Genomic DNA, 13,776 nt, shown 5'->3' on the forward strand with positions numbered 1-13,776 from the left:
AAAATATATACTTACACTTACACTTATACTTACCGTTTTGTAAATAATCTACTACAGCTGTCATATACAGTCTCTATTGTAATTAAATAGAAACTAGACAAGAAAGTGCTTACATTTATTTCAGAAGTCAATATTGTGTCTTTCATCTGTTTTTTAACTTTTTTAAAAAAAAAATATTTGAATGGGCCACAGTAAACTTTTTGAAAGCTTTTACTTTCCATTTTTTTGTTCATAAACGAACGATGCTATTTGATCTACGACCTGATTGGATTGTAAAAGTACTTGTTCCCTCCTACCTCACCTCTGATTGGTCAGGAATAAACGCTCACCTCTTTTCTCTTTGCTTCATTGGCTGGTGGTCGCGTCAGTCTTCCTACGTCTCCAAAATCACCGCCCCAGAGCAAAAAGCTAGTGTGCGGCTTTCACTGACTGTGACACAGGAATGTCCTTCCCTGGCGCCTTGGATGCTCACGGTATGTACCTATGTGAGGGATTATGTTATTAGCTGTGCCGCTGGTCAGCTGCGCACAGAGCCGGTGAAGTCTCTGAGGTGTCAGTTTAAAGCCCCGCAGCTCGTGAGCAGTTGACCGGATGATGCTGTGATGTTAAATGACAGATGAGGCTGAGCTAGGCTAGCTAAGTGTGCTAGCTAACGTTAGCGTGCTCGCCTATGAGGGCTGCTGCCTGCTTCACAATGCTAACTTTGGCCTGTTATTAACAACATTTTCAAATACAGAGCTCAGACTTGCTTTATTTTTACGTAACATTTGAAAAAAAAGTGGTGGCAGGGTCGTCTCCTGGTCTCAGCCGCCTGGAAAGGCTAACTGTCAGGCTAGTTACTCACCTTACAGTCTCTTTCACCTAGCAACCTCTCCATGATCAATAACTTATCTTGTCTGACTGGAGAAAATCGTGTTTGTGCTGCAGTTTAAAGTTTATTGTATATGTCAGTTTATGTCAATAATAGAGAAAAACCCACCATTCCCACATGTTGAAGCCGCACCTGGTGTTTGTCATGAACAGTAGGTGTGGGGCAGGCTGGTCAACTGGCTGCATACCAGACAGTGTAGATAGGTAAGAAGTTGGCGGGATGACAAGTTGCTCTGCTGCTTAACAGTTAATGCGAGCTTGACTTCCCCAGTTTAAACAGTGAGCTTGACAAGTCGATTCCTTACCTCTGTCTGTATGGTTTGCCTCAGAACCAACAGCCCCGATGCATTAGTGATAATTGTTTCTATTGATGGCATGTTCTTATCATTACAAAGTCTGTGCTCAGTGAGGAGGCTGGTGCACTCAGATCATTTCTCAAAAGTCTTATCTCTTATAGGGTAATAAATCCTCAATCAGCCACTGGACCAGTACGAGCTCGGGAGTGGATGACGACAGACAGTTCCTCAGCAAGCCCTGAGTTGGCTGACCTCAGTGCAAAGACCAGACCTTGTTTAGGGTGAATGTGAAGGAGATTTGGAGAGCTGTGGCCCAGAGGCATTTACATTTCTGCGATGTCAATGAAACGAGCGGACGGGATGTCCATCGCCCAGGCCTTGGCCATGACTGTAGCGGAGATACCTGTGTTTCTGTATTCCACATTTGGGCAGGTAAACCACTTTGCATTTACAGTTAAAAGTTTTGCATCTCCACACATAAGCGCTATTCACTCTCTATGCTCAATAAAACAATAAGTAACAGCGGTTAAATAATGTTAAGCAGAGTCCTGTATGTTTGCAGCTTACATTTGCCTCTCTTGCTTTCAGTCTATATTTTCTCAGCTAAAGCTCACCCCGAGCTTGAAGAAGGTGCTGTTTGCCACAGCACTGGGCAGTGTCGCTCTGGCTCTCACCGCTCATCAGCTGAAGAGGAGGGGGAGAAAAAGGAAGCAGGTGACACAGGGAAAGGAGGGCCAGAAGACGGTGGGAATACCTGAGGCGCTGTTGAAGACAGGAAGACCCTCGTCATTAAAGAGAGGTGTGCGTGACTTAATGCTTGGAGGAAAAGCTGCGTTGAAAGTTTTGAAATGATAATTTTGCTGGGTGTATCAATACTTACTGAGAAAATATGCAGAAAAGTGAATGTTTTTCTCTCCACAGGCCAGTTTACTGGCCGACAGATGATGAGTCCAAGCACTCGGAGCAATGACACCATGAGTGGAATTTCTTCCCTGGCCCCCAGTAAACACTCGAGTTCCTCACACAGCCTGGCATCTGTTAGTTTTACAATTTACAACTAATTTGGTTTCATTTTTGAGAACCATCTCCCTGATTCCACATTGTCCTAATGTGTCTTTGTCCATACTTCTGACATAGATGCGAGTCCCAAGCTCTCCGAATCAGTCTGCCAATCCATCCACCCCCTGGGAAACAGAGCCTGTGGTGGAAGAGTCCAGTGCGATAGAGGATGCAAATGCAGAGAATCTCTATATAATGGGTAGGTTTTTTACTGTTAACCCTGGTTTTATAAAAATGTGATGTACAAGCTGTGTGTCAAATGTTGTGACATTTGTTGCGATGTTACCTGAGATACCTGAGTTGTGTTAGGGACAGAGAAATAAGCTCTTTGTTGCCTGTTGGTATTTAAGTACTCACAGTAATTACAATTGATCCTTAAACAAAATCATCTATATTTGAGACTATGTTGAAAATGCTGATTGCTTTGCATGACTTATAATCTTTGCATCTTGGCTATCATGTAAATGTTAATTTTATGTGTGATTTACAGTGTTGTGGTGACAATAATTATAATAGAGCATTGCCGACATTGTGTGAAGGTGGCATTCATTTTCTGCGCTTTGTAATGTAGGACGCATAGAGAAAATCTGGGCTATAATGAGGTAATTGTTAAACTCTTGGACTTTGAGTGCTGTTTGGTATTTGGATTATCCTGTATGAACTATTTGAAATCTCTGGTCTTTGTTAAGCCAATTTTAAAACTGCACAGACTTGGGTCACTTAAAATCCCAGTGTATTGGCCGTTAGAGTGTCTTTATCTTCTATCCTGTGATACATTTCCACTGAAACAGAATATTTGATCAATGTACAGTTACAGGAGGGATTTAAATCAAATCTTTAGCATTTGATTAGACCGTTAAAAAGTCGGGGGGATAGATTTTAGTGAAACACAGAGCTACAGCTGACTGTTTGCTCCACATGCACCTTTATTACCATTAAATCAGGAGGAAGATGAGGGGGAGATGAATGAATTACTGCATTACTACAACTAACAAACAGTGAAGTATGGTTTTATGACTACTGTGGCGAGCTAGTCGCATAAAGTCTTATTTGATTTAATTTTTGTAAGCACCCCTAAATCCTGGAACATTTGAAACCATTTTACCTGGTTTTACAGAAAAAGTAAAGACATGGATTTTGATGTAAAAACACTCTGATACTGCTTTTTTTTAACTCTTATTTGGCATACAAGAGACTGTTTGTTATTTATTAGAGGGGAGGGGGTGGTGCAAAAAGGCACTTCAGTTTTTTTTTTTTAAGCACTGGGGAGGGATTTGTGTTTTTTGGTATGACTCAGGGTAGCGACATTCAACTCTAAATGGTTGTATTTTGTATTTAATTCCAATACCCTCAGAATCCCAAAGCTGCTGGTGGGTTTGAAAAGCATGCTTCTGATAAAAAAACTCCAAAATCACACCATTTATCATAGAACAGAAACTGTGAAATATGGTAATCAGCAGTGGAGGATGGGTCATGCATTGTCACTCAGGGAGGCTCAAGAAAAACAAAAACGATCATTCACGAACGAACATTCAGATTGATAAAGTACAGTCCCTAACAAGAAATAAATGATCAAATAACACATGGACACAGGATATATAACTGGGAGAATGTATTTTTCATTTTACTGGTTCTATACAACTGCATTAAGCAATGTGTTAAATGAAGGAAGAATTGCCTCAGTGCTGAAACAGTGACAAATGACACTAAACTCAGCAGCTCAACAGTTAAATAAACAGTTTGTATTAGTCATATTTCTCTTTTCCTGCTAGGGATGGAGCTGTTTGAGGAAGCTCTGCGAAAGTGGGAACAGGCCCTAAATATTCGCCATCACACCCATTCGACCTCCAGCAACAACAGCCTGGCTCTGCTGGGGGCAACGTCTGGAGAATTGCCTGTGGTAACCATCAAACAATCATTTCTCATCCACACTGCATGAAATCATTCCAGTTTGAGTACAGTATTTTTCTTCAGTGTGGATTTCACCCACTGTTCTTGTGATGTTGGTGACACTGCACCAGTGCAGTGCAGCTAAAAAAAATCAACTGGTCCTGGACTTAAGCTTTTTATATATATCAACAAAGTAACTTTGTACCTGTTTTATGTGTTTTTCCTCATTACTACAGGCTGAACCTCGTAATAAAGTGTTTGCTGAGAAGCTGGAGACACTACTGCACAGGGCGTACCACCTACAAGAGGATTTTGGCAGCAGTATCCCAACAGACAGTGTCCTGGCAGATTTCGGTTAGTCATGTTGAGCTTCTATATGATGTAAAAGATGGTTGAAACATGACTAATCAAGGAGAAGAAATTTGGATCGCAGACTTGAGTTGGAAGAATAAAGAGAAATCTGCACTGCCAAACAAGAAGATGGTTTGTTGTTGTCTGAGATTGGTACAGTCTTGGTGTTTATCATTGGCAATAACATTTCTGGTTTCTCTTAAGTTCATCTGTGCTTTGATTCTTGCCCTGTCAGTCAGAGTTTCTGGTGTTCCTTTGGCAGAGAGTGAAGGAACTCTTATCTTGCCTCAAGTGGAGAGTTTCCACAGACTGCAAGATGATGACGCGACTACTGTTACCTCTGACGACTCCTTCTTCTCGGCCGCAGAGGTAAATTTCCTCTAATCTCTAAAGACTGAAAACAAGATACATTGTGACAGTCACTTATCTCCCTAGTATTTGAATCAAGTACACATAAAAGGTACACTAGCCTTCTGCTGCTTTTGTTTATAGAAAATACACTGAGGTGTGTGTGTTTTGTCTGTGCAGCTGTTTGATGCCATGTCTCTAGAAGACGTCTACCAGCCAATGAAGCCAGCAGCTCTCTATGAAGAAGCCTTGTCTCTGGTCCGGGAGGGTAAAGTGTCCTATAGGTCCTTGAGGTAACTGTGAAGAGTAATATTTGTATTTTAATATTTAAAGCTTCACTTATCAGTACTTTATAATAAGAGTCGACGTGTAAGAAAATGAAAACATTTGAGTATCGCGATATTAGGCTTCTTAAAAATACATTTTTAATCAATAGTTTAGTTCAGTGGTTCAGGTACTGTTGTGTTTGAACCCCAACTGCTCGATCCTTCAGTGTCGTAATCTGTCGTCAGCCATTTGACTCTTCCACTCCAGCGCTTGCCAGGGACGAGACCTGTCAATACCCCTGTTCCAACAAGTTCAAGTGGACTGTTTGGTCTAGCATCGTGACTTGAAACAGCAAATAAATGAAAAGAAAACGACCAATCAGCGTCACAGGCAGGATCCATAGACGCTTTTATTGAGGGCTGTTTTAAATCGACATATCTTCCCAATATATCGTAGTTTGTTTTTACCTCACTCCGCTCCACTCTTAAAACCTCAACAAAACCAGTATGTTTGCATGACTGCATCAGTGTAGACATTAAATGATTTTAAATTCAGGCGGGTATGTTCGTCTCTAGTGCTTCGTTATGGAAAATTAAATCCCCCTTCCCCACGGAAATTGGATAGACATATCACTAGAGTACGCACAAAGAACACCGACCTGAGAAACAGGCAGAGTCATAAAGGGAGCACCGCTAGCATTGACAGTTTTCCCTTCAATAAGATTTTAAAAACATGGAATGCATCGCCTTGCTAACAGTGTTGCAACATATTCAATTGCCAGATTTGTGCCAAAACACAGCCCTAGCTAACAATGAATTAAAAACACAGTGCAGTGTCAAAGGACTTAATAAACGTGAAGAACCAAGACCCTGCAGTCACCGGTTACAATGTCTTTCAGCTCATGTTTTGGTTTTACTGTTCCCATCAGTGCCATCTCCAGATGGAGCAGGCATAAATAAGCTCTGATAAACCCACTTTGTGCTACCTGCCCAGCACCAAACAGCAGAAAAAGTTAGCACCTGGGTGGTGAACATAGTGAAGCATTTATTTAGCAGCTAAAGAGACAAAAATTTCTCTCAGAAAGTCCTGAAAACCAAAACTGGGTTAAAGGAGATTGAACATTAATCAACATGACTCTGAATGACTGGTAATGATGCTCTGTGTTAACTGGATGAGTAAATATATCATAAGTGGTTCGATAATTTTCTTACACGGTTGCCATATAAGAAGATAATATGTCAATATTGATATTTATAACCTGGTCCGCCTCTCAAAATCTGCTAAAAAATACTTTTAACTTCTTCACATGTGGCCAAGAGAAGAATAAAGTTTAACTGATGTCATATACCCCCCCCCCCCACCTTTCTCTCTATCTCTTTTTCTTTCTTCTCTTCTTTTTTTATTACCAGGACTGAATTACTTGAATGTTATGGTGACCAAGACTTCCTTGCCAAGCTTCAGTGTGTGAGACAAGCATTCCAGGTCTGTGTCAGCTAAGACTTACACACCTTTCATAGATACTTCTCTGTGTTTGCATGATTGCAATTGTGATAACATATAGACTACATTACATTCAATTACTACTCTATAGCACTACTGCTACTCAAGAGCTCTTCAAGGCAGCTTGCCATGATAATTATTTTGGTCATAAATAAGTAGCATTAGCGAGGTTAGTCTTAGCAGTCTTTGTAGCTCCCGTTACAATATAGACGGCCTTCTCTCTGACTTAGTAACATGCAGCTGTAGTACCCACAGGGAGTGACATCCAGACAAAAGCCACGAGGTCAAATATAAAGACAGCAGCTGCAGTAAGGAAAGACTGCTTATGGTGTGCCTTAAACTTTATAAAGTGATTAATACTTTTGTCTCTACAATGTTTGATTTTTAGTTCTGTACTTCAGTCTCAGGCAAACACCTGTACTGGTTTGGAAATTGAATCCAGTGGTATTCGTGCACAGCTGGTGATGAAACGAGCTTTGATATCTGCTGTGTTTTTAGTGTTAATCCACTCGAACAGTAAATGTCATGAATTAAATTATTATGGAATATACCTAAAAAAAATAATGCTTTATCTATTTATTTTCAGCTCCTGTTGTTAGATGAAACTCACCGCACATTTTTCATGGAGACCGGGAAGCAAATGATTGCAGGTTTAATGGTGAAGGCAAACAAGGTAAAAACTCAACTAATTTGGATCCTCACTTATTTACATAAAGAGAGAACAGGCTCCTGCTTCTGAGGACATATTTGCACAGCCGTGACTAATAAGTTCCCGTGTTTTTTTTGTTTTTTTTTGCTTGAACGCAGAGCCCCAAAGCTTTCCTGGAGAGCTATGAGGACATGCTGCTTTACACTCAGAGAGAGGAAACGTGGCCCATCACTAAGATGGAGCTGGAGGGCCGAGGGGTGAGTAATACAGTCACCTCATGTATCATGTCCAAATTTTCCCTTTTTCTTTGTTAACAATGCAGTTATACCTGCAGCCAGGCATTATGCATTGGTTGGTTTATTTGTGGGAACAGGGATAATTCGTCAAAGGGCATCTCAGGTTCTTTTAAACTACCTAACCTAAATTAAACTTTAACTGATAATCAGCAGTCAGTCTACTCTGAACTTTAGTCTGTGTAAAGCTCATTTTAGTGTCGTCCTGTCAATAGTTGTGTAACTGGCAAACAATCTGTCTTTATTGAAGTAGCACATTTGGCTATAGACAGATATAATGCAGTTTTCCTCACGTTGGAAATGTAAATAACATGAAATTTAAATTTAACTTCCTCAGAAGTTAAATTTGTGTTTTCTCTTCAGACCTTATGAATGTGTGAAATGCATTTTCTCCTTGTGATGCCCTGATCTGACTCTGATATTGCATATCAGGCAGATAATAAATCGGGTAGCTGGATTGGTTATTGATAACAATGAGGCTGAACTATTACAGTGTCAGTAGATATGTAATTTTATATTGGAATTTAAACTCCTGTTTGCTCTTAATGCAATTGTATTTCTTTGAGCAGGAATTTTAATTCTTAGTTTTGACCAATTTGATGCTGCATTTAAAAGGTTTGCACTTGATTGTAATTCCCGTTTATTTTAAAGATTATTTTTACTAAGTTGTTAGTGCACAATTTATTATTGGTGCTAGCTAAAGCACATTTGCATTCATCATCATCCCTTATTTAGTTTAGGTTAAAACAGCATAACAAATAAGTGAAAAAAAAAATCAGGATTTAAAACAGATTATGTGCGTGTGTGTATTTATTGTGCATTATATGTAGCTAGATACAACGTATAGCAGTTTTTAGAGAAACTTAATTACCGCTTTATTAACACGGTGTACTTTGACTTCTCATCATGGTCTGTGCAGGTGGTCTGCATGAATTTTTTTGACATTGTGTTGGACTTCATCCTGATGGACGCGTTTGAAGACCTGGAGAGCCCTCCGTCCTCTGTGGTAGCTGTGTTGCGGAACCGCTGGCTCTCTGACAGCTTTAAAGAGACGGTTAGTTTATACACACACATACGCACTTGCATAGTAATTTCTGCGTAATGCCACAGATAGGTCAATTACAAGCTATTGTAATAACAGAGTTTGGGTTTTTCTCCTGTTAGGCACTGGCAACTGCTTGCTGGTCGGTCCTAAAAGCGAAGAGGCGTCTTCTGATGGTGAGTTTGAGCTCATTTAAAAATGGAGAACTTTTCATGGCGTCCTTGTTTCTTTGATTCTGACAGCTGAGTGTCTCTTGCTGCTCTCCGCAGGTTCCTGACGGTTTTATCTCCCACTTCTATGCCATATCAGAACACGTGAGCCCGGTTTTAGCTTTTGGGTTTTTGGGACCCAGGCAGCACCTAAGTGAAGTATGCACAATTTTCAAGGTAAGAGCAACTGAAAAGCTGAGATTTTTGACACAGTTTTGGAAATTGATTTACTGTTTGTGGTGTCATACTGACTTGACACATGAAGTTAAGTTTACTCGCCATGTCAGGCTTACAGGAACAAAATTGTTAAATTTGTCATCAAGTGTCATTATGTCTTAACATTTTCATGTTAAGATTTGAAAAAATCTTACATTGGGCCAGTATTAGGTTGGAGTGACCATGACAAGTAAACTAAAGCTCTTTTTCAGACAGAGATTGAAGATGGGGCTGCTACAAAATCCCTTTTTTACGGCCTCTTTGTATTTGTACAAACAACAGTGGTAAAATGCCTCTCCATCTTGTGATTTTTAGGTGTGACAGCCCTCGCATGTAACACTTTATAAACAATGACAATGGCTTAACTCGGCTACAGTCATTTACCATTTTTGTAATGTGGCGGCTGATCTCGTCCTCTGCTCGGAGTAGCAAGTAGCTCCAATGTCTCTCCAATTTGCGTACATTTTCAGCCGCTTTTCTTCTTCCTTGAGTTAGCTGCTAACTGTTGTCAGCTGCTTTTTCAATCTCTCAGGGGGAGGTCACACGCATTACACGTCCTCAAAACGTCACAAACGTCCATGGTCATGTGCTTCTGGCAGCCCGTTTTACGCAGACATTAATTCAGTGCTGTTACTACCGCTACAGCAGTCTTAAAACTAAACTTTCAGACAACTCTGTACCCCCATTCTGCGGTTGTACCTTTTATTAAGAACAACGAGGTGAAATCAGTGAAGTACGCCTACAAAGCTGGAATCACCAAGTTACAGGTATAATATTTCCCGCCATTCATGTTTCTCCTGTCATCTGCAGCAACAAATCGTGCAGTACCTTAAGGATATGTTCGATCACGACAAGGTCCGCTTCACCTCAGTTCAGTGCTTGGCCGAGGACGTCCTGAACCTTTCCCACCGCCGCAGTGAGATTTTATTGGGGTACCTGGGAATCAATAGCCTTCTGGAGCTCAACGGTGCCCTGCCCAGAGACACAGAGGGCTCCTCAGGGCCCAACTAAGACAAGATAAGGACTTCACTGGGCTTGAACAGGCCGAATGCAGTGAGCTGACCAGTAGGGAACGTAAAGGACTCGCAGCTCAACACTCATTCTGTATTAAGAGTGGATAAAATAATGCTCCTGTGACACACGGAGAACCAGCATCATTCATTCGTGTTCATCAAACACAACCTAATGTGAGAGGATCTAATCCACCAGATCTACAGCGGTATCACTGGTACTAAAGAGGGAGAACGGTCAGATAATATGATTCCATCTCTCCCTTGTTATCAGCTGCTGTGTTGCGTATCAAAAATGCCTACTATAGTCATGTAATCTCAGACGTGCAAGGACTTGTCTCTCTGCCTTGTTTGGTGACATGGATACTTCCTAAAAACACACCTGGGTGAAGCGCTCCCAACACGTGAAGAACTATCGCTCCACACGGATCAAGTCTTTTTGGGGAGCTTGCGGTCACATCGTAAATTTCCATTCATTAGACTTGCGGGATTATGAGACTTCATTGTTATGTGAAAAGAAATGGTGTGAGAGTCTGTCGACATTGTGAGTGTATGTTTTATATAAAAAGGTGAAGGATGTTTGATAAAACCGTGAAAATTCCCGACAAGCTTGGCCAGCTGAAGACTTGTGATGGACATAATGGATTTGTCTCTTTACCAAATTGGTTTTGAATCCTTTTTAATCTGAAGAAATACTTGCTCCAACGTGATTTAATTGAGCAGGCATATCCAAAAGAAATGCAAAAACATGCACAATTAGTGAAGGGTGCTAATATGTTACTGATATGTAAGTTTAACTCTCCCAAAGCTACATTTTGATCCCAGACCACAGCTGTTCATCCAGCTGAGATGAAAGTCTTACTTTCTCTAAGTCACAATGATCCATCAGTTTTTTTATCTGGTAATGGATGACATGAAATAAGTTTTAGGTGCCACTGAGGCACACAAAAAAAGACTTCATACAACCAGTAACACAATAGCAGGTGTGAAAGCATCTGTCAGAATACCATCACACCGGTGATTGTTGTCAGCATGCAAATGTCTCAAAGGGTGTAACACATCAGTGCTCTCAGGGAGTAATAAGTAACATTACAACTTGAAATCAATATTCGGAAATGCATTATTTATTAACTAACAAGTTAAATGTTTTTTTGTTTTTTGTTTCTTTAAATGCTAACAATAAATATATTTATTGCTTCCAAATATTTGGGTTTAAATTGTACAACTTGCTAAGCTTTAATTGCCCAAATTTAAATAAATAAATAAAACAAAATAGTGATTTTTTTCTTTAGGGAGGAGCACCAAAACACAAGTTAATTGAAGATAAAAATCAACATTTTCAATGTAAGACAAAAGTAAAGTAATCTAAAAATACTATTTATTGATTGTAAAAGAGTAAGAGATTAGTGGATTAGAAAAAAAACTGCTGTTTTCACTTAATGGGATTCATTTTTCCACAGCTGGCATTTTGACTTGTCATGGTAGGAAAAGCACAGGTGCTACTTAAAGCAGTAATAATAAATGTATTTATTCAAGTGTCCCAGTAAGCTGTGACAGAAAGCCAGTATGCACAATAACCAGTAGGCTGAAACTGAAGCAGCTAAATGGCATTCAGACATTTTTTTTCCACCTGTGTTTTTCCTAATGTGACCTGTCAAAACGTCCTCAGTGATAAAAGCCTACTGGTGTGTTGACATAGCGCATAGTCATCAAACACCGTCAGAGACTTTTGTAAAAAAAAACAACACCACAGTCTTAGTGTTATAATTGATTATGTGGATATTTTACATCACGATAAACATACTATGTGTCACTTGCTTTCTTCCAGGCACATTTAAAAATTGACACGAGTTCTGAATCCAACAGTGCCATGAACTATTCTAAGTGAGGATGTTGTTTTATTATATGAAGGCCTGTGATGAAGAATCGGGCATTGTACAGTCAGATTACACAAGTGCACTGATGACGACCCCGACTTCTCTTTGTTTTCCCAATACTGTGGACTTGTTGGAGCTCAGAGAGACCCTGAGGGGGCACTAAGATGCCAAGTAACACATGGGTAAAACTCCACTATTGTTAAAGCAGAAATATGTTATGCAGACTGCTTATTTAAGAAACTGTCATATACTAAATTATCTAAATAAGATGTGATAAAGAGATTATTTATTTACGATGGCAGTATGTATGCTCTTATGGTTGCCTGTCGAATGAGAAAAAAAAGGGAAGACGATTCTGTGGAATCATCTTTGTTTTTCAGAGATCTTTCAATAGTTTTATCATACGAATTAGCAGCACTTTGTTATTCATAATCATCTGAGCGCGTCTTGTGGTCTTGATAATCCAAATCCTGCTCTTGTTGCAACACGCTCCTGAAATTCAGAGCTTAGAAATGTTACATGTCGCAATGCCATTGTGTTCTCCTTCAAAGAGTCAGCATTGTGGGATTATTTCTGTTTCTGTCTTAGCATTTACCTCCAACTGTAAATAGAGCTTTTCCTTATTTTGACAGGTGTGCAGCTTTGTGATTTTGAAGCATTTTGCACTTTATCAGAAAAGCAGAAAGATTTAGGAGTGTATGGCAACCCTTTTGAAAAAGTTTGAGGGTTTAACTATACAAACGTTGAATTATTTAGTGCATTGTAAACCTGACATATTATAGATACCTTAGAGCATAAAAACTGTACAGTAGAGAAACTATATTTCCCAGAAAACTATAACATGAAGATGGTTTATTCTGGTTACTTTCCAAAGTTTAATGTCCAAATTCTTCTGTTTTAGCTTTTGACCGTGTGGTCCAGTCCATTCTCCCATGTTTCAGCCCTGTTATTGTAGATTATCAAGTATATTTGTGGGTAAATGCAGTTGTGAAAAAAAGCTAATATTTCATCCTGTCATCACATAATGGCCTGCTTCTTGTGTCCTGAGAGCAGATGGTCAGAGATGAATCCCTCTGCATATTAACATTGTAGATCTTCTGAAATGTATCAGTCATTTAGATTCCAAACTCAGCCCTAGTCGTTAGTTTTGAAGATCCAAATTAGTAATAAGCTAAAGAAGTTAACTTAAAATCATCTGACACTCAAAATCCAGGCATGGACTCCTCTACTTAGTGTATTTTCAATAGATTATAGTTATGCAAGGATTTCAGATGGCCAAAATGGATAAAGAACGATTTTCTGTTTTTGAAAGTCACTGCTGTACATTACAAGTGTCTATTCTATTCATGCCTTTTGTCTTTTCTATTGTTGAATTACAATGCCAGCACAAACTGTAAATTGATTTTGATTCTCCATATTAAATGTTATTTTTTGTTATTAAACAATATGTTTATTATGCCTTTTCCCAACTGATGACGGCTCGTTGTATTTCATGTCTCAACAGGATTCAAACTTTCCTAAAACAAGATTATTTTGTTTCTTTAGTTGAGAGGCAGACTTTTACAGTGACTAAAAAGCAAGAAAAATTGGCTTAATTAAATTAATACTTCACACACCAGTTGACCTTTTGTATATCAGTTGCTCATCTTGTGTTACATTGAATTTGCGTGCCTCTGGTGAACTAAGAATCCAAAAATTAAGAAAAATGCTGTTTGAACTAAAGTAAAAACTGTATGTAAAATTTGTTTACAAGCTCTTGCACAACTTGCACAGTATAATTCAAGTCTCATTTATCAACTTAAGTTGTTCCAAATCACAGGCAATTCCACCAAATCCTAAATATTTGAAATTCAACTGAGGATGAAACTTTTCTATGCTCTCTTCAAAGCTACTACGTTA

The 13,776-nt window shown here is 39.3% G+C and overlaps 1 protein-coding gene across 2 annotated transcripts; it reads left to right on the top strand.

Moving 5' to 3' along the window:
- Positions 1-332: 332 nt before the first annotated feature.
- miga2 (mitoguardin 2) lies at positions 333-13,351 on the top strand. 2 transcript variants are annotated; one of them, XM_042509520.2, is made up of 16 exons: positions 333-473; positions 1,328-1,598; positions 1,755-1,965; positions 2,088-2,203; positions 2,304-2,424; positions 3,998-4,125; positions 4,352-4,469; positions 4,702-4,835; positions 4,995-5,107; positions 6,491-6,563; positions 7,168-7,254; positions 7,389-7,487; positions 8,443-8,577; positions 8,688-8,741; positions 8,835-8,951; positions 9,801-13,351. In XM_042509520.2, exons 2-16 carry the CDS (start codon positions 1,503-1,505, stop codon positions 9,999-10,001), a joined length of 1,803 nt encoding a protein of 600 aa, XP_042365454.1. In that variant the 5' UTR covers positions 333-473; positions 1,328-1,502; the 3' UTR covers positions 10,002-13,351. The 2 variants fall into 2 exon arrangements, with proteins under 2 accessions (XP_042365454.1, XP_042365455.1); XM_042509521.2 differs by having other exon boundaries at positions 334-473; positions 4,729-4,835.
- The last annotated feature ends 425 nt before the right edge of the window (positions 13,352-13,776 follow it).

The sequence above is a fragment of the Plectropomus leopardus genome, chromosome 20, assembly GCF_026936395.1.
Source record: "Plectropomus leopardus strain MGB_pleo_1.0 chromosome 20, ASM2693639v1, whole genome shotgun sequence".
NCBI lineage: Eukaryota > Metazoa > Chordata > Actinopteri > Perciformes > Serranidae > Plectropomus > Plectropomus leopardus.

Coding starts and splice junctions, on each gene's coding strand:
- miga2 (XM_042509520.2), top strand. CDS start 1,503: ATGTCAATGAAACGAGCGGACGGGATGTCCATCGCCCAGGCCTTGGCC. Junction 2,204..2,303: donor CCTCACACAGCCTGGCATCT/GTTAGTTTTACA, acceptor CTTCTGACATAG/ATGCGAGTCCCAAGCTCTCC. Junction 6,564..7,167: donor GTGTGAGACAAGCATTCCAG/GTCTGTGTCAGC, acceptor ATTTATTTTCAG/CTCCTGTTGTTAGATGAAAC.